The sequence below is a fragment of the Mycteria americana genome, chromosome 3 (assembly GCF_035582795.1).
Source record: "Mycteria americana isolate JAX WOST 10 ecotype Jacksonville Zoo and Gardens chromosome 3, USCA_MyAme_1.0, whole genome shotgun sequence".
Taxonomy (NCBI): Eukaryota; Metazoa; Chordata; class Aves; order Ciconiiformes; family Ciconiidae; genus Mycteria; species Mycteria americana.
Genome location: NC_134367.1, coordinates 16,304,650 through 16,327,867, shown reverse-complemented (window position 1 = coordinate 16,327,867; position 23,218 = coordinate 16,304,650). Strand labels below are relative to the sequence as shown.

The following is a 23,218-nucleotide window of genomic DNA, read 5'->3' as shown; positions in this document are numbered from 1 at the left end:
CATCAGCATTCGTATTATCCAATTTATATCCTGTTTCTTATGTTGGAATTTGTTCCATAGCCTTCCAGATGCAAATGAAAGCAAATTTAGCTGCTTACGCACCTTTCCTTGGATGAAAACAAGGATTTATTTCTTAGTCGCTTGATATTGACATTTTTAATGGAATCTTTGAGTGATTTTCAAAGGAGTAGTATTCAAAGGAGTCTGTTGTTACCTTGCCTGTCTCCTTGGGTACCTAAAACCTACTGTGAGCTCATGATTGCAGCATTTCAGCATCTTTGGATTATTGGCCTATTCATTTTTATCCCACAGGTAACTCCTCATTATACAAGGTAAGGAGGGGCTGGGATACCTGGGTGATGAGAAATTAATATGACTGGAATCCTGGCCAACACAGCGTAGTATCAACTAGAATAGTTCTGTATTGACTCTCAGTTCAGCAGAACCTATCTGTACAACCCATAGCAGAGGAACAGACCTGGAAGACTGTAGTATAGCTGTGGTTACATGGCCTGTACTTAACCTGATAGATCGTATGAGATCTAAGTTGGCTTTGCTTGGAGTGACACTGAGAGCCTCTGTACCTCCAGCATAGCTAACACCCAAAGCAGGTAACACTTGCATGGATATTTGAGAGTTGCTGATCTTTTGACATTGTGCTTTGTATTGTTTCAGCATGACATTGTTCCAGTACTGTTAACATTTGTAGATGTGAGTACTTTTCAGCGTAAAAATTTGCAGGATCTGTTCTGTTTGCTAGTGGAGCCATGTGACTGACAACTATGAGAGCTTGGCAAACCAGAGGAGTAAGATGCTAGCTGTATAACTAACTAAATGCATTATAGAGGAGAACCTTTTCTTAAATTTCTGTAATGCTTATAGAAATTTTGATATGATGCTGAATTTTCACTGGAACATACAATATTTCAATGAATGAAAATAATCAGAGATTCTGATTAAGGTCTGAAATCATTCATAAAACAGTTGAAAATAATGTCAGGTTTGACCCAAAGCGGGTTGATCTCACTGGGTTTTGATCTCTACTATTATTGCAGATCAATTAAGAAACTGTAGAGGAAGACGACAGGAGACAGGAAAGCTGTATGCTTTATTTTTCCTCATTTATAATTTATAATAATTTAGAAGTTACAGGGAATGTCTAGCACCATTTACCTAAATAAGGAAAATACCTACTTTTTATTGGAAAACTTATTTCAAAGGTTGTTTCTAAATGGCCGTATTGTTAGGCTTTCCAAGTAGAATTACAGAAATTGAAAGATTAACTCCTCTACACCGTCCAAACTCCACACATCTACCAGCATTTAACCTAAATAGGTAAATATTTAATAAGATGCTAGAGCGGATGATGATCCAGTACAGAGGGGTATCCCAGGAGAGCTGCATTCAGATCTGAGCTTTTCCACAGTTCCTGTATGACTTTGATTGAAATATTTGAACTCAGACTCTTAAAAAGTATTTAGATAACATTACCTGCCATGTATTTCAGTTGTAATTAGGGATTCAGATGCTCATGGGAGCTATGCTATATCACTTCAGACTGTAATTTCCTATCAGTAAAATGGAGGAAGAACATACCCTGACTTCTCTGTGGTTCTCTGAGGGTGATGTTGTTAACCACTGAAATGTTCAGGATTTATGATACATATTCCACGATCTGAAGAAAGAGCAACTGGAGATTCTGGTGCTTCTCAAAACTAAGAGGGCATAGTTTTTATTTAAATGAGATTGAAAACTATGCTGTTGTGATAATTCTCAATTAATGCATCCAATATGCAGCACTAAGCTCTTTAGTATCAATCAAGCAACCAGATGATAGAATTCTTAAGAAAAATGTATCTAAACCCAAGGTAAATTAAAGAGATTAATACTCTAATGATACCTGGTAATTAAAGTAAGAGGGTCTGATAGAAAGTTGTGCTGTACTACAACACTTGTGTGTGTAGTTGTGCTGTGGTATATTTGTTTTGCTTGCAAGCAGAGATACTTATTTCTCTCCGATTCATTGAGTATGAAGAAAAGCCATCCATTGGTACACATGGACATGATTCCTTCCCAAGTGTGTATAGGGGCTGGGAACATATATAAATGGCAGGTTGGGAAATAAGTGCAAAACATGGCAATGACAATGGAAATTGTATAAGTATTTTTAATAGTTTGCAGTGGAATAGCACCATCACTGCCTTTGAAGTTGGAAAAGGTAGTAGGTTAACACAAGCGTATCAAATCACACACACTGAGCACAAGATTCGTTCAATTAGTTTCAGTTCACATTCGCAACAGAACGTAATGTGCCTGTTCCCCAGGTATAAGGTGGTGCCACATCTTGTCTCCTGACCCAATGTACTGTACAGCATCCTGCATCACATGGCTTGGCATATGAGGTCTTTCACAATGAGAGTGAAGAAAGTTGAGAGTTCTTAAGAGCTGTTTTTCTAAGCACTCAAATGGATGTTACTCAGCCTGGCGGTTCAGAGGGTTTTTTTGCCAGGACGACAATTACTAGAGATGAAGGAACACTCTTAAGGAAGTGTTTTGAACAGTTAGAGCCGTTAATAGCTACAGAAGTATCAGCCAGGCTGTAGCTTTTAAATTTTTACAAAATGGTCTTTGAACATTCATTTAAGATTTTTACACAGGTACAGCATGACTGAACAAGTAGTGGGTGCTTTTGTGCAGTCCGTGAATAAAAATGGAATGTGGGTGAGATATGAAAGCAGCAACAGTTTCGGTTACCGTTAAGAGCGACGAAGAAACAGTTGTGACACTCTGAAATGTTCCTGTTGTGCACTGAGAAAACCACGGCTTTTTCTGGCATAGGTTGTACCAGTTGTAAAACAATGTGTCTGATTAATCATGCATTCTATTGAAAAGGAATGGGAGGTTTGCTTAGGCATGATTCATCGTTGTCTGTTGCAGTAATTAAGTGTTGCTTGCCTTAAGGTCAGCGTGACCCTGTTTATTTTAATTTTTTCCATCTTGAGGCTCTGTGCAGTTGGGTTTAAGGAGGAATCAGCAACAGATAGCAATTTATTGGTTTCTCTAGTTTTTGGCAAGTGTGTATTCCCTTTCATTATTTTCTTTCTTTTTTTTTTTTCTTCTCATTCATTATTGAATCACTGGCTGTTTTATAGAACTTAATTGTCCTTTTATTTTACTCTTTAATAACATTTTTTTCTCAGAGTTTTTAAAAACATATACTATGATGGTTAAGATCCTTGTCAATTCAGTGATATGAAGAAGAAAAGTACTTGCGTGATTTTAAATAAAAAGCAGTATTTAAAAAGGTTCTTATGTGCCTTTAGTACACTTTCATGTGAAAGACAATCCTATTCCAGCTATCCTGTTACTTTATAAATAGCTGTTCACTACACTCGCTTCCTCAGTTTCCTTCGCATTTGTTAGTGTTTCACAGTAGATGTCTGCACATTATTTTGCAATTCTCCTCAACGTCTTCTTTAAAACTCCTGTTTCTTTAATACCTACAAAAACTGAAGAGTAGTCTCCTGACATGTTTTTTCTGGCAGCATGATTGGAATAGCTCGCAATCTTGAGTATTCTCTGCAACCGTTCTCTGCACCTTAGAGAAGTGATATTATCCCCAATTTACAGTCAAACAGTGGAAGGACATTGAGGTTACAGAAGAAAAAAAAAAACCCACAAAAGAAAACAAAAAAATGCAGGCAAAGGACTTAGAAGAATTTACACAGAACATCCCAAACTGAAATCCACAGCTGTGCAGGGAGATATGGGCCCAGGGCCGTGCGCTGCAGCGGCTCCTACCCACGCTGCTGGGGGTAGCATTCTTCAGCAAGGAGGGGCTGTGTCTCCAGTGCTCTTCACAGGACTTTTGTGCCTCTAAGGCACGGGCTTTGTGCATGTGTGTTCAGATGGCCAAAATACTGTGAAGTATGTTTCACAGCTAGCCAGGAGGGACTGCTCATGATCTCATGGTGTGGCACGTGCTGCATGCCTGGGAGCATGGAGTGCGAACAGGTGGGTGAGGGCAGCAGGCCTTTTGGGAAACTGTTGGAGGACTATGTAGGGTGATGGGAGCAAACCTGACACAATCTTGTCCATGCTGTCTAGAGAAAGGAGTGCCTTATTTAACTACTGGCAGAACTAAAGCTGAGTGCAGAATGCCTGGATGTAAAGTAGTGTGTATACAGTGTAGACAATTGCGTGATCAGGAGCTAGAAGCAAACTGGAAGCCAAGTCTTTTGATAATGTAGATGTATCCGTAGACATGCGAATTTTTGACTTTGGGAGTGGGATTTAGTTTGAGATTAAGGATTTGATTAAGTTTCTTGTTTACGTGCTTCTTTTGACATTTGAGATGTCCTCGGGTATTCTGCCTGGCTTGGTCTCCTGCAGGTTTTATATTGTGTCTGTGGGACCTATGCAGCTGTCTCAGATACCCCGGAGCATATCAAAGACCACTAAACATCTATGTGTAAGCAACTATATCGAGCCCCAAGACTCCTAAATATAGAGGCCTTCATGCAGACATCTACAGCTGCAACTCCTGATAGTCAATGAAGATAGAGCCAATGTGGTCAGTGGAGCCAGGTGAGTGATTCAGCTCACGTTGAAGTAAATATACACTAGCGACTGGTCAGCTGAATCACTCTCTCAGCTCCATTGATTTCATTGATTATAATGGAAATTTCTGCCTAGTGAACCAGTAGATGCCTGCAGTCTGATTCAGTTGCCTAAATATAGGTGCCTCATTTAATCTGAAGTTCATTGGTTTACCTGAGATGTCCATAAAGGACTGGCAGATATGACACAGGACTTGCCTCAGACCTCTGCTTCTTTGGAGCAGCACCTACAATCCAGACAGGATACTCCAGGACATCTCAAAGTTAGAAGATGCCTGTGGTTAGGCAGCTGAATTGCACTCTGTATTTCTAGATGATCTTAAAGGTCTCCTTTTGTACATGTCCAAAGTATGAGACTAAGCATATTTGTCATGGAGGAGACCATCTGGGCTCGACATAAGTACCCTGAAAAGCTCAACATGGTAGGTATTTTTAACCTATATATATGGCATTTTATATAAGATTTTATACACATTTCAGTATTTCTGCATAAACACAAAAGGCAGGTATGCCTGAAACCATTTTAAAAACATTTTGAGAAGAAAAGTAGTTGTCTTGCAATTAAACCAGTCATTCTGATTGGCAGGACGCAGTTTTAGTTCTTTCATACACAATCTGTATGCAGAATGCTTCAAATACTAAGTTGTTGGGTGTTTTGGAGGGACAGTCTCCATTTTTCCCTGCTAAAGCTGCTGGACAAATCAGTCATTTGATCACAAATAACCTTTTCTCATCTTCTTGGGGAAAAAAAGGATTAAACTTAACAATAATATATTAATTTTCCTTTTTGGTTGCACGGTGGACCAACTCTTTCCTTGTTCTTTACCAGGACGTTCTTATAAACGAATGTCCTGGTAAAATATTTTCATGATGCTGTTTACGACTTTTGTCCTTGTATCTTAGTCTGTGCTTTGAACGTCTGAAAATCTTGTTACCCTGAGGTTATAACCTCAGGTTATGTCTCTTGTTTCACTTCTATTCCAGTGTTCTCAAACTGTGGAAAACATGCCCTGTAGATGCCTGTCAAAAAGAAGATTCTTTTCTATAAGTGCCTAGGGTACAAGGTATATATTTTACATACCTTTTGTTGGGATAATTACACAGTCAGCTTTCCCCTAACAACTGTTCTGTCAGTTCATCACATTACCGACTCATTTCACACAGATTCAGCAACTCGTTTCAGCAGGCAGACCCACTCTTTTCTGATGTATGTTGCCTCAGCAGCCGCACACTGACCAACTCCCACTGGTTCTGTATACAAGATCTCTTCTACCTAACCCCCATGCTCATCACCCATTCCTAGCATTCCTACTCTGGGTACTAACCAAAGACAATAGGCTCCTCTGTACTTGCTTGCCCTTTCTTCTTCTCCTCTGGAACCTCTGCTCCATGCCTATATCCAAAGCAGGCAGGCCCCTTTCACTGTCTGCATTCCATTATTGAATATCAGGTTAACAGCTTCTTCTTTAACACCTACCCTATACTAGTATTCTTTAAGAGCGATGTGGTGTTTCCAACCCCAAAGCAAAGTCAGAGATAGGCACTGCAGCATCCTAGACTTCATTCTGGACAGCATGCTACACAGCATCCTAGAGAAATTTTCTTCATGAATGCACTACGGTTATGGGGCAAGTATGTTTGGCTGGCATCAACCAAGTTATACCTCTTTAAAATGTGAATTTTCTGGCTTGTGTTATTGTTGACCTGGTAAATTATTAAAAGTGACTCTTCCAAAAATAACGTGCTTTCACACACATGCATATGTATTTCTTGCAGTGTTTGTTTTCCTTTTGGATTTCTCTAAACTTCAGCTGTCAATACAGTCTCCTAAGTGTCATCTTGTCAGGTTAATATGTTTAAGGTACAAAATTGTACAGTGCTGATAGGAAACCAGACAGTGATTTCTGCATTCCCTAGCTGAATGATTTTGTACCCTACTTGAAAATGACATGACTGAGGTCTCCCATATTTGGCGTTAAGTATAGAACATTTATAAAACTTCTAGTTCACTTCCATAGTAACGGAAAGACATACCAGTCACTCTCCTAGAGCATTACTCACTACTTTCTGTACAGCTTCTTTTTCACATTCTTTCATACAGTGCTTGCATCTAAAATTTAAGAATAGACTATTTGAGTTGGAAGGGACCTACAACGATCATCTAGTCCAACTGCCTGACCGCTTCCGGGCTGACCAAAAGTTAAAGCATGCTGTTAAGAGCATTGTCCAAATGCTCTTAAACACTGAGTATATATAGAGTACAGAGTATATATTTTTAAAAATTATCAAATTACCAAAATTAGCAAGCTTTCCATTAATATGAAAATTGTTTTGAGTGAAAACACTAAATCACCTAAGTCTCCAAGGGATTCCTCAGCAGGACTTAAAATTCAATTTTTTCCCCTTTGTGTTACAGAAGAAGAATCAGGAGGTGTAGTTTCAAGATTTAAAAATGTTATTTAAACCATTTTCATAGTCTGGAGAAAAAGATCCTGCTCTCATCACCATCCCTAGCCACAGGTTTCTGGTCCTTTTCCTTTGCATATATTAATGGCCGTATACTTTATGCATAGCTAGATGAGGGATCTGATCTAGCCAAACATAACCCTACAAAAATTACTAGTTTTCAACCGTATCAGCTCAGATCCATGCCCCTGAACAACAGAGGGGGAATACATGATCAAGAGTGAGAGACATTCCTTTTCAGCTGTAACTTGAGTTTCGAGCAGCTTGAGCCAGTCGTGAAACCGTACCCTGAGAGTGAAGGGTGAAAGCAAAGTTTCACAAGCTGTACCGAAAAATGATCTCTTTTCATTGTTCAGTGTATCCTGCGTACAAAGGTTATACAGAACTTTAATTCAACCAAGAGCCTAGGTAAGTGCTTGATTTTGCTAATTTCAGTGATACTTAACTGAGTTTAAAATCAAGCACATATCTGAATGTTTCATGACTTGGAGCCATAGGAAAAAGAAAATTCAATTTTCAGAATAATTGCTTTCATCTTCTGAAGTGATGTACTGCAATTTGTGACCTAAGGAAACATTTGATAAATATACGTTCACCAGAAATAAGCGTTCTCTGTACGTGTACTCTAGATGTATCTTGAAAAGACGCAGTGTTTGTTTAAACATGATACAAGAGCTGATTCTTTGTATATCCAGCATTCTATTGAACATAGTCTCTCAAATATTGTTTTGCTTTCCTATCCTTTTATTCGGAAGATACAGGCATAGTACCAACACAAAGATAATATTGCTACATACCTAATTTCTGTTCTCCTGTTAATCTTTTCTTCTGTTAGCAAAACGAAGTACCCACAGTATACACTTTATGCTTTCTTTAGTGATTTTGTTATCTATATAATGCAGAAGGACACCCCCATTTCTTTAAAAAACCCACCTTCAGTCCTTCCAAAAACCTGCAGCAAAATCGTTGACGTTAATAATGCTTCAGACTGATAGATTGATATGTGCCTGGCCAGGAGCAGCATGACCCAGCACAGCACTTGGGTATTAATAAGACATAAAGTCAGACCATTTATCATGTAGTATAGCCAGCACACAAATCAGAGAACAGCTTGCCAGGGTATATTGTGGTCTCATTACTTTGTTTTTGCCATAGTTGCAGAATAGATAGCTTTGAAACCTCCCTGCGCTCTGCTGTGACAGGAGAGTGTTCGTGTCACGGCGACCCGACTGAGTTGTTCGGTTGCGCACAGTGCTGACTCAGGAGCCTTAAGTGTCCTCACCAATTCGCCAAGCAGCAGACTCTTCTAAATCACAAGAAGGAAAACTTCACGAAGATATAATCACTGGCAGTTACCACAGGTGTAAGATGTTCAGCAGTGCAATCAGAATATGAGACTTTGGGAGTAATTTACTGGATGTCACTGAGGAGCACATGCTTTCATTACGGTACAGTATATTTTTTATTACATAGCTAGTATTTCCATGCTGAAAAATACTGTTACTGCTTAATGAAAACATTAAGATATCAAAAGATAACATAGTCACACTGCCTTATATGGGTTACTGTTCAAATATGGTAGTTGAGAGACATTTTACAGCTAATATTCATGTTTTAAGTATATGCATTTGTCTGCATTTTGTGTACCTCCTGCCTTGTCAGTCATTTGATGTCTTTGGGGCAAGTGATTTCCTCTCAGGAAAACTTTGAAATATTAAAAAAAAAAAAAATGCAGAGAACTTGAATTTTTAAACCCTTAAAATATAGAGCTCAGATCTCAAACTCCTAAGTTCAGTTTCTTAAATCAATGAAATTTGACCTTTGTACTGGTTCTTTAACTAAAGATGCTTCTTTAATGCTTTTGGATTGCATATTTACATTTGTGAATGTTTCTTATTTAATGCATTTTCAACGTATCATACATGTGCAACTGATCTCCTGATTGAGCATACCTTGATGTTCAGTTTTATTTTGCAAGGTAATACCTTCATCTAGAGATGTATTTGCTATCCACAGATGGTGAAGCATATTTTAGGCTGCTCCCATGGTATTTCTGTCCACTCTTTGTTCATTAGATGGAAAATATGATCCAGATATAGCGTAGTGTGCTCTGTCAGAAGAAATCAGTGAAGATCTCTTTCAAGCAGTGAGGCCCTTCTCTGCGAATGAGGCAAAGCCTCTAAACCTGGGCACTCGCTGTATGTCCTTGGAGAACCGCCTCAGAGGCTGGCTGGCTCTGCTCTCCTGCTCTGAGAGACGGCTCCATAGTGTCTTTAAGCTATACATCCCAGTCTCCATGTGTTCATGTGGCTGCCCCACTGCTTCTAGGAATGAGCCTAGGGAGGTAGGCTTGGGGTAAGGAAAATAAAAGTCTGGTTTTGAGGAAGGCTCAAAAGCTAACCTGTGCAATCAGTGTAGGATTACCCTCTGTATATTCATTTTGGATTCTGAAAAGATTCTCAGAAACAGTCTCTAGCACCAGTAACCGGAAGAAAGAGTAATATACTCCGTGTGCTGATGAGAATTTTCTTTGGAAAATACGCATTTCAAGATAATCTTTCTCCTTCTGGCTTGCCAGCCTGCTTCCTACTGCTTTACTCTAAGATCTCGAGTGCTGCTGTACTCAAAGGTACAGAGCAGATGTGCGAGACAATTCTTGGAAAGAGAGTTGTATCTCTTTCCTGGGTAACAGTGAGAAAGCCTTTGCGCTTACGGAGCTGGGAAAGGGAATGACCTAGACCTGTACAACGTAGGGATCATTTTTCACTAATTTTCCACTCGCCACTTTGATCATCGCTTCCTAGCGCTGATTTGTGGCACCTCCTTCCCTCCCTTTCTCCTCCCTCTGCTTGGCTTCTTCCTGCTGCTTAACAAGCTCAATTGGTTTTATGCATGTAATTCTTTTTTTAAGAGAGTTTGAAGGTGGTCTCTAAAAGAATTGCTTTCATCCAAAGCCAGGAGCTGATCAAAGCACCACACAAAAGCCGAACGGGAGCCAAGGCAGAGCTGCCTGACCAGCCATAGGGTCAGGGTTCTGCGCTGGAGAAATAGTGAAGCATATCAGCTGAACTATGCTGGAAGCTGCTGATAAGGGATTTTCTCTCCAGTAACACCTGCAAAGTTTATGAGATCCTGCAGGAAAATCAAAGAAATCTGCATCAGAATACGTTGTTTCCTGCAGAGAGGAATGTGAAAGCATTTACAGGATGAAGTGCCATTGCCTAAATGTATTTATTGCCATATCATATATTAGGCTCAGTCTGCACTATTATGACAACACTGGGCTATCGCCCAGCTCTACATTTACTTTTATGAACTGGCTCCTTAGCCCAGTTGTCAGGATATTAAGGAATGACATGTATGATTGTCTATGAAAAGAAGGTTCACGCTAAATCAAAAAAGCAAGTAAATGAAAATCAGTGTTATCATTATGTATGTCTGAAAATAGATTTCCAGTGAAAATTATGATTAAGAAACAAGTTAATAATAGATGTTCAGTCATCTATAAAAAGTCTAATTAAGATTTTTTCTGATTTTTTTTTTCAGATACAGGTTTTTATCAGGCATCGGTCCCAACAGTGATTATGATTTTTTAAAAATTTGACTAGTAATCCAATGTGTGACTTTTCACCAAGGACTTTCTACTATGACCAATTTGAACTTTGTCTGGCATTTTTTATTCTATATTAAGATAAGCTAAAATAGAGTGCCATTTTTAAACAAACCATTCCTTTAAATGTGTCAGAAAAATTCAACTCTAGTTTGAGAGTAGGCATAAAAGTTTCTAGGGTGAAGGAAGTTTAAGTTTTCTGTAGTCGTAAAGGAAGACTGAACTATGTCTTAAAACCAAAACAGCCTTTCATCCTTAAATAATTAAAGGAATCTGGTTGCAATTGGAGTTTTCTGTTTCCCCAGAAAACTACAATGTAGGCTGCCACAGCTTAGATTCCTTGTCACTAAATTGCCAACATGCCTTAGTCCGGATCTCCAAGCATAGCTGTATTTTAATGGGTTTATGACAAGTTAGATTGCTTTGTATTTAGTCAAGCTTTATTTTTTTGATTCAAAGTAAAGTTGAATTTGTATGAGAAATTTAAAAAGATGATTTGTTTTTGTAGACATATCTGGAAATTCTTTTTTCCTTTTTCTGTAGAAAATATTCATTTGCTATTTTTGCTACTGTACCCTCCATGAATTATAGCATTTTCACTGCAAAATGAACACTCTGTCCTCAAAAGTAATGCTTGTTGGTTTGCAGTTGAAAAATTTCAGCAAAAATAAGAAAATACTTGTTTTTAGCTGAAGTTCTCTTTCCAGCAGGCAAAATGCATGTGAAATAATTTCATATTAAGAATGTTTGATTTTATTAAACATTTTATTAAACATTAAATAGTTTGATTTATTATCTGCCTGAAGGAAAAAAGAAAGCAACAGCTTTTTAATAGTGTTTTTATTGAGGTTGTTTAACATTGATTTGTCCAAGTCTGTTTTCATCCCTTTTGATATGGATCTGTGTGATTTTTTGCAAGGGCACAGAGGGCAGTTAACAAATGGGCTTGATTTTTCAGTAGATTGGGAAAATTGCATATATTTGATTTCATTGGAAAGGTGTCCATATTAATCTCTGCAGCAATCTCTTGAGAATAAAGGCATCTCACTATTATTTACTTCTGAAGTGAGTGAGAGAACTGATTTCAGTGATTAATAGAAGCAATTTGGCTTGGGATCTAAAGTTGCAAAAAAGCTCGGTGATGTCTTCCCACTTCCCAGTCTTCCCAGTGCACTTGAAAGCTTGGCACCTTTCGATCTGCGCTCTCGTTCCAACATCCTGTTGCTTGGAAACATGAGTCAGCGGAGGAAATCATCTCGCTGTTAACGCAGGAGAAATCCCGTGTCTGTAGTCACCTTGATTTTCAAAATCAAAAGAAGATATCAGATGAAAATTAAAAGCAAACGCAAAAGAAAAAGAAGTGGTAGAGAGATCTGAGTAGTCTTCTTGCAGGATATTCTCTTTATGGAAACAGTAGCAGAATTGTTCTTGGCTGTATAAAGGCGGTAGGATTATGTTCTCTGTGACCTGTCATCAACCTTAATCAGAGTCTCTGTGTTTAATCATGAACTACTTTCCAAGGTGGTGTTATTAGGAAACCATTAAGTTTAATCTGGTCTGGTCTGTAGATAACATTTCTAATATAATTCCACAGGAGATATATGAGTTCTAGGATCTGGTAACAGAAAAGGACCTGGAATTTCTGGCAAAGGTAGCTTGTGGTTTAAGTTAAAGATTTTATGTTGCCTTTAAACTGTAATGGCCAAATTGGGTCTATTGAATTGCCATAACTTTACTCATATATGAAACACAGAACGACTAGAGACTTTTAAATGAGCTGACAGCTTTATTGCTGTGGAGTCAATTACTTCACTGAAGAAGTGGATTTCAATCAGCAGATCCATAAGTGACTACTGATTTTAATCTTATTAGTACTATAGAGTTGAGCTCAGCAGAGCATCATAATTTCATTTCTCAGCAACTTTTGAAGCTTCAAAATTTCTCTTTCTGGGTACAACGAACAGCAGAAAATCAAACCCTTTTTGAAGATTTTGATGAAAATCATAGGAATAGTAAAACATTGGTCTGGAAGTGATCTCAGACGAGAAAATGTATTTACATGTTTCCCACACTCCAGTATTATATCATAACCAGCAGTCTTCTGAGCCCTTTTTTCCTCTCTCTTACTGCCAAGTCATTCTGGCAGAATATTATGTGGAAACAGATTTGACTTCCAGAAACTAATATTTTTTGCAGAAATTGGCAATAGTCCACCTATTTACTATGCCTGTAGCTGGCTTTGTACCAATGAATAAAAAACTTGGAAAATTACTTCTACAAGTGATAATTTTGTGGTACATGAACAACCAGATCGCTTTCTGACAGAGTAAGTTTTTCTTTGTCTTTGCCCATGTGAGCTACGGCTGTATTAGAAAATTAAACAGTTGCAGGAATAATTTGTGTCAGAAAAATTTGTGTCTGGCACAAATTTGTGCCAGAAATCAGTGTTCTGTTGTAATGTCTTGGCATAGCTCTGGTGCTAGCACTCACTCTCTGCAGCAATTCCCAGGCACACTTCAGAAGTTATGATGGGCCAGTGACCATTCCCAAAAGGCAGTTTGGATGGAGTAACCTTGTTTTAAGGCTAGTAGTAAAGACATAAGCTATAATACTATGCTGAGTCTGGTGGGGGAGTGAATATCAGTAAGAGTCTCTCTTAGTTCTCATGAATCAAGAATTTTATATAACCTGTGGGAACAGATTTAGCACACAGTATCACTTTTACACAAGACAAATGATAATACAGAAGATTAAAAATAATTTATTCTTCCAAATCCGAAGCTAAAGAAAGCACTGTCTATAATTACAGGCAGCTTCATGGAAATAAAAGACTAAAACATGATTACAGAGTCTTGTGGCTGAACTGAATCCATGAGGAAGATCTTATAGTATGTATCACTATCATTGAAGAGAATCGGTTTTGTGCTCTCTCCAAATTTACTTTTCTTTTTATAGTTACATTTACATACAAGTCCCTGCCCTAGGATGTCTTTCTTCTTAATCAGATTGTTGTTTTTAATACAGGTTTTCAAGAATTAGTAGAGACTTTACCGAGCTTTAGAAATATTGATGGAGAAATATTTAGAAATATTGGATGTTACTGGATGGATCTAACTCATGTTCAAAGAGCAAAAGGATCACACTAACAACTTTTCCGGTACTGATCTTTGAACAAATTGTTAACCTGCCGTAAAGAATGCTTTCTCCTCCCAGACGAATTTTAATAAATAGCCTTTTGGATACCTAAATCCATAGTTCATCCAAACAACCCCCCTCATTTTATGCAAGTGATGAACTGCCTCTTGCCATAGCAATAACATATTATTTTGGAGTAACAGTGAGCTTGGAAACATCTTACCATTCTCCTCTTAGAAATGCTACAATAGAAATTACCCTGTTAGGCCATTTCAAAAGTATGAAAGCTGGCTGCTTAAACTGGGAAAATGTATCCATTGCTATACTGTTTTGCTGGAAGGATTAATATATTAAAGTAGCAATGTCAATTATATTTTAGAATGCAAAAAATTCGCAACTTAATATGAAACTTTTCCCCCTGTAATAATTTGTAAGTCGTATCGAAGATTGAATTTGTTAGTAATTAACCGTGTCTTCCTAATTTCCCACTTAGATCCCTTGACTATTTTTTCAAGCCTCCTTACGCAGCCATATATTCTTTACGCAGTTTCTGCTGAGGGCAGTCCGTCTTGATCTGCTGCTGGCGATCGCTCTGTGTGGTCACGACCAGTCACTGTCATGGCTCCCGTGATAGGTACTGCCCTCGCGGCCGAGAGGGAACTCCTTTTCTAAATCACAGCAGCTGGAGTACAGGGTCATAGCAGAATAGTGCAGGTTTTCTTCACAACCTGACTAGTTCAACTGCAGTTGAACTTGAAGTTGACTCTATATGTGACAGACATTAACCCTTAAGATCCCTGTTTTTCCTAGTCACGTAATCCCTGCTTACGACAGGAATCCTGATAGTTCCTTGTTTGGAATTTGAGGGCTCTTCTCTTTACTGACTAACGCACTTCTACTCTCATTGTCAGATGCCTGGACTTGGCATCTCTCTTTGGCAGCATTATCCGTGGGTTTCTAAGACATTGGCCTGACCTGCTTCATTTGTATCTGCAATTGTTTCTTAGGCTCCCAAGTTCCTCAGAGTGGTTTTCTTCTTTTTGTCATGGTTTTAGGCAGCTCTTCCAGATCCAGGTCTTTCCCTTTTTTCTCCCCTTTCTATTTTTCTCTGCATGCTCTCCATGGAAACTGACAGGGTGATAGGGAGGTGCCCTTTGGTTTATCAGAAGTTGGGGTCGAGGGCTATCCTTCTGTGTCAGTGTGGGTTTTTTTTAATAGATCTGGTCCCTGTCTATGTTCATGGCTTGGAATTTCACAAGCATTTGAAAGTTTAGCCTGTGCCACCCACTTGTATCCAAGAGAGACATAAATCTGGGCTGGGAACACTGAGTTCATTGAAGCAGGAAAATAGGACTCAAAGCCTTTGCTTCCTGGTGCCACGGAGTCAGCAATTTACAATTCAGGTACCACAGTCTGAGCAGCTTTAAAGAAAAGAGAGGGCGACAACCATCGTAGAGTTAGTGAGAAACAGCTTCTCCCTTGCTTGCTTCGTAGAAGTAATTTCTCCTGCAACTGAGAGAGTCACTGGGACTCTGAATGACGAAGGCTGATGCTGGCAAAAAAGCTCCCGCAATGCCCATTTTCTGGTTCCAGTGGTGTGTGTTTGATGACGAAAATGGCTATACAATACTTACCACATCTTCCAAAGTATGTTCCTGGACTTATGATTGTGTTTGGCACTGGGACTGTAAGATCCCACAGGCACACGAGAGCTTACCAGGTGTACAAATCCAGAAAGCGTATTTTTGTTTCATTTTACAAACCCAGTCCCATAACTAAATTAGGACCCCAATGGATAAACAAACATGCTTATGTTGTAAAGGATTCCAGGACCTGCACCTTGCACAAATAACTTAATCTTAACTGATTCCTTATCTGTACCATCACATCAATAAGATGCTGGTTTCTTCCATCTTCAGGGTTAAATGTAGGATTTCTGTTTTGTCCAGTAGTGGGATCTATAAATCCTGAGCAAGTATGTTAAATCCCTGTAAATGGTATATCTATTTCTGTTCCTAATAAACTGTACAGAATAATAGCTGACCGTGTCTATGGAATAGAGTTTATGAACAGAAATATTACAGTGTTTTCTCTGTAGATGAATATCACAATTACATCCAGATAGTGACCAGTAGAGCAAGTAAGCCTTCATTGCATAAAGCAGTCTGTGTGCCTGATAATGCTTTTGAGTTGTCTCAGAATGTTTGGTCTCACTCTGGATGAATTTAAAAACTTCCTATTTTTCATGTGCTTTAATGAAGCTTTTCAAGAAGTAAATAAGTTGGAAAATCAGGTAGACCGGTCTGCTTTGCATGGTCATGTTGAGAACAGGTCGAATCCAGCCCTTTGTAAGACAAGCCTCTGCCAGTGCAGTCAACCTCTTGGATATTCTCTTTGTGCTGTATCAGTGATTTTTTAAAACGCAAAAAGTCTTCTGGATGTTATATGATTTTTTCATGTTTTGGCTCTGTATTTAAATAAAGCGGTCTATGTAAGAAAGTGTGTGGAATGGATGATAGCTGACTGCTCTTTCCATTCCTGAAGGTGTAACTTTGGATGTTAAAATGTTGAGAGCATGTTCATGCATTTTTATTTCTCTTTAGACTGGACTTTCAAGACTGTGATGAACAGTCATGTAGAACCTGCCCCATATTGTACCTGCCCCTGAAAAAGTAGAGATGGGTCCCTGAGCCTGCAGATGCCTCCAACCTAACATGAGAAAATATGAGTTCATAGTATGGGAAGGAATTAAAAAAAAAAATTAAATAGGTATCTGTCAGGTATCTTGATAATTATTTGTCCTTGTTACATTGAACATAAAACATCAATGGAACAAAGACAAATAAATATCAAGACACCTGACAGTCATATAATGGTTGAAAGATGGATTAGAATTAGAGCTAAAGATCTTCTAGTGCTTTTGTGTAGAAACAACATTTAGTATAATTCATTTTGGAGCTTGACCGTGGGTTTCCTGCGTACACCTCTGACAAAGCTTTTTAAGGACAATACTGATGTCAGGCTTTCCTCATTGTCTCAGCTGTGTTTGGCGTAGGTGAAGCAGCACTTAAAACAAGAGGAGGCAGAAGGTTCCTATCAATGCGGAAAGGGAACTGTAATCTGCTTTTTGCGTTGGAAGAGAAGATGCATCCTCACTTCCATATTAGCACTGAACGTCACTAACAGGCTTTGCAGTTTCCCATTTGCCCTTCGCCAAATGGATACATCAGGACTACTCGCTGCAACTTTTCTCTTTGATTTTGTGTATATACACGAATATTTTGTCAGTAGTGCCTGCTTTTAATCTAGATCATGTTCTTAAATGCTGCCTGCATTGTTTTATCATTCTTATTGTGCTTCTATTAATATATATATAGCAATATGCTATATTATATAGTATTAACTATACTATATATATAGTATTAACATGATACAAACAAGTATACAAAAATATAATTACATATGTAAAGTATGTTTTACCAAGTCATAAAAAGATATCCAAATCGTCAACTTTGTATGTAGTTCCTTTCAACCCCCTTTTTCCGTCAAGAGCAGCGTGTGGTTTCACAGTGGTTTGTCTTTTGCTGGACTGATTCCTCCAGGATGCTTCCCAACAGGCTCATTTCCCAAGCGGTACCCAGGGCTGAGGAGGGGCTGTTCAGTGTTTAGGAATTACTACCACAAACAGGAAGCATTTCATGCTTTCTATTCACAGTTACTCGAGGAGGGAAAGGACATGGGGCCCAGGGCAAGAGCTACTTTGTAATAGGAAAAGAAAGCTGACATGGCTTTTGGTTATACCAGTTCATTTTATTCGCTGTGGAAAGCAGGCGGCAGTTAAATACATGGGATATTCAGCTGGAATAGACTGACTCCTCAATGACAGAATGAGTAAATTAACGTGGTTTCACTAACAATAAACTCTTAATAACTAAATGCAAAATCAAATAGATAATCGATAATGTCTCATTCTTAAAAAAAAAATAAAATGCATGTTTACAGGGAAAAATACTGCTTAAGGTGAGAAGGAAAAGCCATTATATTTCACAACATCCGAGTTACAGCAATGCTACATTATTTATGAGACAGCACCTCTAAAAGATATGTTGAACTGCTTTAGCCATGAGTTTTCAGCCATGATGGGCCATGCGAAGATAAATACACAAAACTGTGCTATTCCCCAGATCCTTTAACATTTATTCTGTTCAAATCATGTAAAACAGAAAGGCTGTTTAACAGATGAGGTTGCTGACTATTGAAAATGCATCTCCTCAGTTGCTATATAAACCAAGGAATTACTCGAATCAGATTTCTAGCCACATCTTCAAGAAGGTGTCAAAGCTTGCTGCCTTTCTGCTGAATTACAGAAAGCTGTTACTTTTAGATAGCTTCCTGTAATTTACCAGCAGGATCTGCTCAGCGCCTGCTGCAGTCAATGTTCTTTTCCTTTGCCTTTCTTCGCGGACAATGAAGCTTCTCTCTTTCATGAGAAACGTTGTAGTCTGACATCAACATGCAGTGATCGAGTTCTGAGTGCTAAAATTGACATATCTTTTTTTTTCTTTTCTTCTTGTCTCCTTTTTTTGAGAAGATGGGAAATTCTTACGCTGGGCAGCTCAAGACAACACGGTTTGAAGAAGTGTTGCATAATTCTATTGAGGCCTCTCTCCGCTCAAACAACTTAGTTCCCAGACCAATCTTTTCTCAGTTGTATTTGGAAGCTGAACAGCAACTGTCATCACTGGAAGGTAGGAAGCAGTGGAATTTATATTTCTGCTCAAAGACAATTCTGCTGTTTGCTCTCCCAAAGCTCAGCACACACATTTCAAATCAGAATACAAACCAAAAGTATTTAAAGTTTTTCTTTGGCTTTTTTATGATCTACAAATATATGTATATGTATTAGAATTGGATTAGAAATACAAACTGCAATGCCTTTTGTTTTGACAAAATTAAGCCACTTGCTTGCTCAGATTTATCAATATACATAAACTGAAGTACTGGGAATGGTTCCATTAAATGTGTGGAGGAATCTTTGGAGATTTGGAACATAAATCTGTTAGCCTATAATTTATCATACACTGCTGAAAGTTATACACCAAATGATGGTAAACACATGATAGATTTATAAAAGATATATGCTAAGACTGATTTGCATTGGGAATAAGAACAGCAGAAATATTTTTAGATTTTAAGAAGGTTTATAATTACTTTGGGCATAATATTTGTAGTTATTCTGTGGTTGCAAAGGTAAAAATTTAGGATGTGTTCTCTGCACAAGTTGGTGTTTAACACATGGGATTTCTCACTGAATTTTTGTGTGTGTTTAGAGAAGCCTGCTTTCTGAGTTTCATTTGCTCAGTCTTTTTTCTTGGAAGCAGTGTAGTTTAAATGAACTGTATAGATCTGATAAGCAAACTCATGATACAATTTGGTGTTTTGGTGTGCTGTTGTGTGCAGTAGTCTGGTGGTTTTCACTGAGTTTACTGGTGCGTGCAGAACACTGGCATGTTGGTGCAAGGTTATGTTTAATAATTTCATTATTTAGCCATTTCTGTCACCAGGGTGGTGTTTCACTTCTTTTGACCGGGTCTACTTCCCCTGTCATAAAGATGGCTTAGATATATATGTAATGAAAAATGCGTAATGGTTAACAATCCACAGTAACAGAAAAAAAATCAGCCCACGAGGTAGTAATAGATAAAAGTATTTTGCACAGATGAAACTCTTTACTATTAGCTCGTGGTAACAGCTGAGAAAACATTTCTTGAAAAAGTAAATCTGTTCACAGCTCACACATCATTAGCCATTTCTTCTTTTTTTATTTTGCTAATATAGGGTATAATAATGAATATACATTCATTGTTTAAACATATATGCTGCTTCCTCCCTACACAAAGTGATCCTTCTCTCAAACCCTTCTAGGAGGATTTAATAAACTTTTCCATGGCAACCAACTGTGATGTCACAAAATGGATAATGACATCAGTTGGGAAAGATGCTGCAGGAGCAGATGCATTGTTCAGGAACAAAAGTGCGATTTCACACTTCTGTAACTTCTTTCTTTCAAGGCTTTCAAAGAACTTTCCAAACCTTGAGGGGCTGATTCTGTTTTCTTTGCAGTTAATGGAAACAGAATTGAACTGTAATTAATTAAAAATCTCACAACAGCCTGGCAGAGAACAATCCTTTCATGAACGTTTCAGACAAGGGGAACTCGGAAGGGACCTGTAATGGAGTTTTTCCTAGGTTGCTCTTCAGGTGGGAGAGGTCTGCAAGCTGGCGTTATGTACTCCAGCCTCATCATAAATTGAAATTTCCACTTCTAGCTACATGTACCCCTGTGCTCTGAGGGCCCGGAGGCATCTGAAGCAGAGAGCCATCCTGGGGGTCTTGTACAAGCCCCTGTCCTCCCCTCTCGTTGTTACCTTTCCGTGGCCCTGGCATTCTGACAGGGTGATATAGGCGGGCTGTCCTTGCTCATAGCTGCCTGTTGGGCCTCAGTGCAGCAAGTGTTTTCCTATGGTGAAGCAGACATAAATAATTTAGACAAGGTAGTGCAGTGGGTCAGTGCAACCCAAGTGTTTTGGCTTTCCATTTTGTGGACTGATAACACGTTATAGATGTTCGAAGTAGCATTTGGCAGCAAACCCAACCACTGGTAAAAAAGGCTGATATTATGGATTTTTGTCTCTGATGATGTTACAATATCAAAATTGCTAGAGAGCCTGACAATTGAGTATATAGTCAGTTTAAGAAAAAAAACAATTGGACATTTTTTTTAAGCTTTATCAATCACCTGTTGTAACTTGTATTATTTTTAGGCTTATATTTTTTTGTTTAAAAAACATTTTTCTGTCTCCTTTTGATACATAAATGACCATCTAAACCAGAAAAACTTACTTAGCCGCTGAGACTAACCTAATATCATTACATATCTGTCATGATAACTTAGGCCTAAAAATAATTTGTGCAAAAGAGACTGTAGTGTGCTTGGAGGGAAGTTAAATGAACGTGTTGGTCCCTTCTGGCCTAGATGTTACATTTTTTGCAATGAACTTGCAAACTTGTATTTTCCAGTGAGTATGGTTTTCCAGTCTCCACATTCTAGATTTGAAAAAAACATACATATTATAAATGTATGCCTTTATAGTAATTTATACAGCTACATTTGCCTATAAAATTATTTGTAGCTGTGTAAATTAAAAGTACCATGTTCACCTAAGTTGGTTTAGACATAATGTCAGATCTCCTTGGCTCCAATAACAGTATGTTTTTTCATTCTGTTTTTTTTTTCTGCCTTTTTATTACGAATGTGTTTCCTCTCTTCCCCAGGCCTGGCAAATTCATATAGTGCTTAAAGTAGTCCAAAAACATTATCATTATTTAAACAAACCTCTTGCTAGATTTTTCATTTTATCAAAAAGCCTGCAGTTTGCTGTGGTCTCACTGGCTGTACATTTCTAATGAGAGTCTTCTAAAGTCTTCTTAATTTTTTTAGCCTTTGTAATTGCAGAACATATCTGCAAATGCCAATAAATGGTCTGGATGTTCAGGAACTTTCTAGGAATGTGCATTAACAACTCTTTACAATAGAAGGCAAGGTTATTTGGCTCTAACAGGTTTAGGTTTCTTGCGTATCTCTGTTTGCCTAGTTATTACCATATAAACTGCAAATTAAACCTATGGACTAGATGGCCAGTTATTAGAAGTCAGTATGTGCAAATCAGTGAGGCTCTTCAATCTAATTCTTCACTGCTGAAATCCAAATCCCATTTGAATCACAATCACATTCACAGTTTCGATTCTCTAATCACATCTTATTTCGCAAATACAAAATATATTACTTCCGTTTTTCTCTTGTGCTCTTAGATGCATTTGGGTGCCATCTTTTAGGCCCGCGTATTATGTTTGTGCCAAAGAGGTGTGAAGCTGATTTCAAAAGTTAATACGACAAGCATTATTTTTCCGTTAGCATCCAAGTCCTGTACCACTGGTATCACTGGGACTTCAGTGGGAAAAGGACGGAAGCGGCGTGGCAAAGCAAGGCAGAGCAGCAGCGTGGCGGCTGGCTCCACTGCAGCGAGGGCGTCCATCGGGTGTTGCTCTATTCAGCTCTGGTAGCGGCACCGCGCTCTGACGTGAACTTCGCAGCGAACTTGTGTCTGTGGTTCACTGGTTCCTTCCCTGATCTGCATTTAAGGGAGGCTGTCTGTTCATGGATACGATACATTTTGTGGCTGTTGATTTAAGCCCTGATGCTGCAATTGGTTTGTGGATAATATCGGCCCTATGAATACTCCCACTGAGTAAAAATTATATGTATATTAAAATATTTGCAGAACTTCACTTATATTTAAATTATACCTTAAGGAGAGAAGAATTTTCCATGTGAAATGTCTTAATCACAACTGTATAAGCATAAAGGTCTAATAAATCCTTTGTGAGAACTGAAAAGAATTCCTTAAAGCAAACAATGGTGTTTATAGCATCTAGGAATAAATGTAAATTCAGTAAAATATGGACAAAATCTTCACAGCATGTCTGTTGGTTTAACGGTGCTGTACCAAGTTATGTCAGCTGACTGCCTAGTTCCGTAACGTACAACAGAAAAACTGTGGTTGTGAGTCCGCTTTTGCCATCATCTTGTCTCTGGTTTTGAGTGCTTGATTGTGTGTTCTCTTGGGAGTGTTTAAGAAAAGAAGATGTGGAACAGACACATGCAAACATAGAGTTCTTTGAAGGGGCCCTGCTTTAAAAGTAAAATGGAAGGAAAAACTGTAGATTTTTTAAAACGAGTGGCAGAAACCCTAATGATGCCCTTTACAGGTGACAGCAGCTCATTCTTGTGTATTAGAGGTACATATTTGCTCTTGTACTCTGTTCATTTTTCACCTGAAAGCACTGTAGCTCTCCTATTTCTTAGTCTCCACTTCCAGATCTTGTCTCTATCTTTTTTTTTTTTTTTAAATGTGAAATTAGCTGTTACAGCTGAACAAACCTGACAGTTTACCACTGCCCGAAGGGGACAATCCCACATCCTGCTCCCCCCACTCTTCCTAGTCATATGTTCCCATTTTCTCCCTTTTCATCAATTTTGGCATTTTTTGGACCTTCCACTAAGCTGATTTAATACACAGACCCAGTAAAAAGTCCTGGTGACTTTTGTTTGCTTAGTTAGTTTTCTGCTGGGTCAGCAAGCTGGGATGGCTCAGCACAGGCTCCAGTAAGCGTCAGAGCTGGCACAGGGAGGAAGGCAGGAACTTCGTGGCTGGCAGTGCGGGGAAAGAGAGGAGACTCACCCCTTTCACATTGCATTTGGATGTTAGTCAAGGTTAAGTCATAACACATAACTTACCCCTGACTTAAATAGCAAAGGCGGAGAGCT

The 23,218-nt window shown here is 38.5% G+C and overlaps 1 protein-coding gene across 12 annotated transcripts in view; it reads left to right on the top strand.

Annotated features, from left to right (window-relative positions):
- GREB1 (growth regulating estrogen receptor binding 1) overlaps positions 1-23,218 on the top strand; it is a 102,732-nt gene that overhangs the window by 22,749 nt on the left and 56,765 nt on the right. For 10 of the 12 annotated variants that reach the window (XM_075497933.1, XM_075497935.1, XM_075497937.1 and 7 more), the window contains one exon: positions 18,422-18,578. The exons of 1 other annotated variant lie outside the window; for it this stretch is intronic. In XM_075497933.1, coding sequence (XP_075354048.1) covers positions 18,422-18,578 — 157 coding nt within the window. Of the gene's footprint in view, positions 1-8,321; positions 8,534-18,421; positions 18,579-23,218 lie in introns of those variants that run through there. One more of the 12 variants, XM_075497934.1, reaches the window with a different exon arrangement.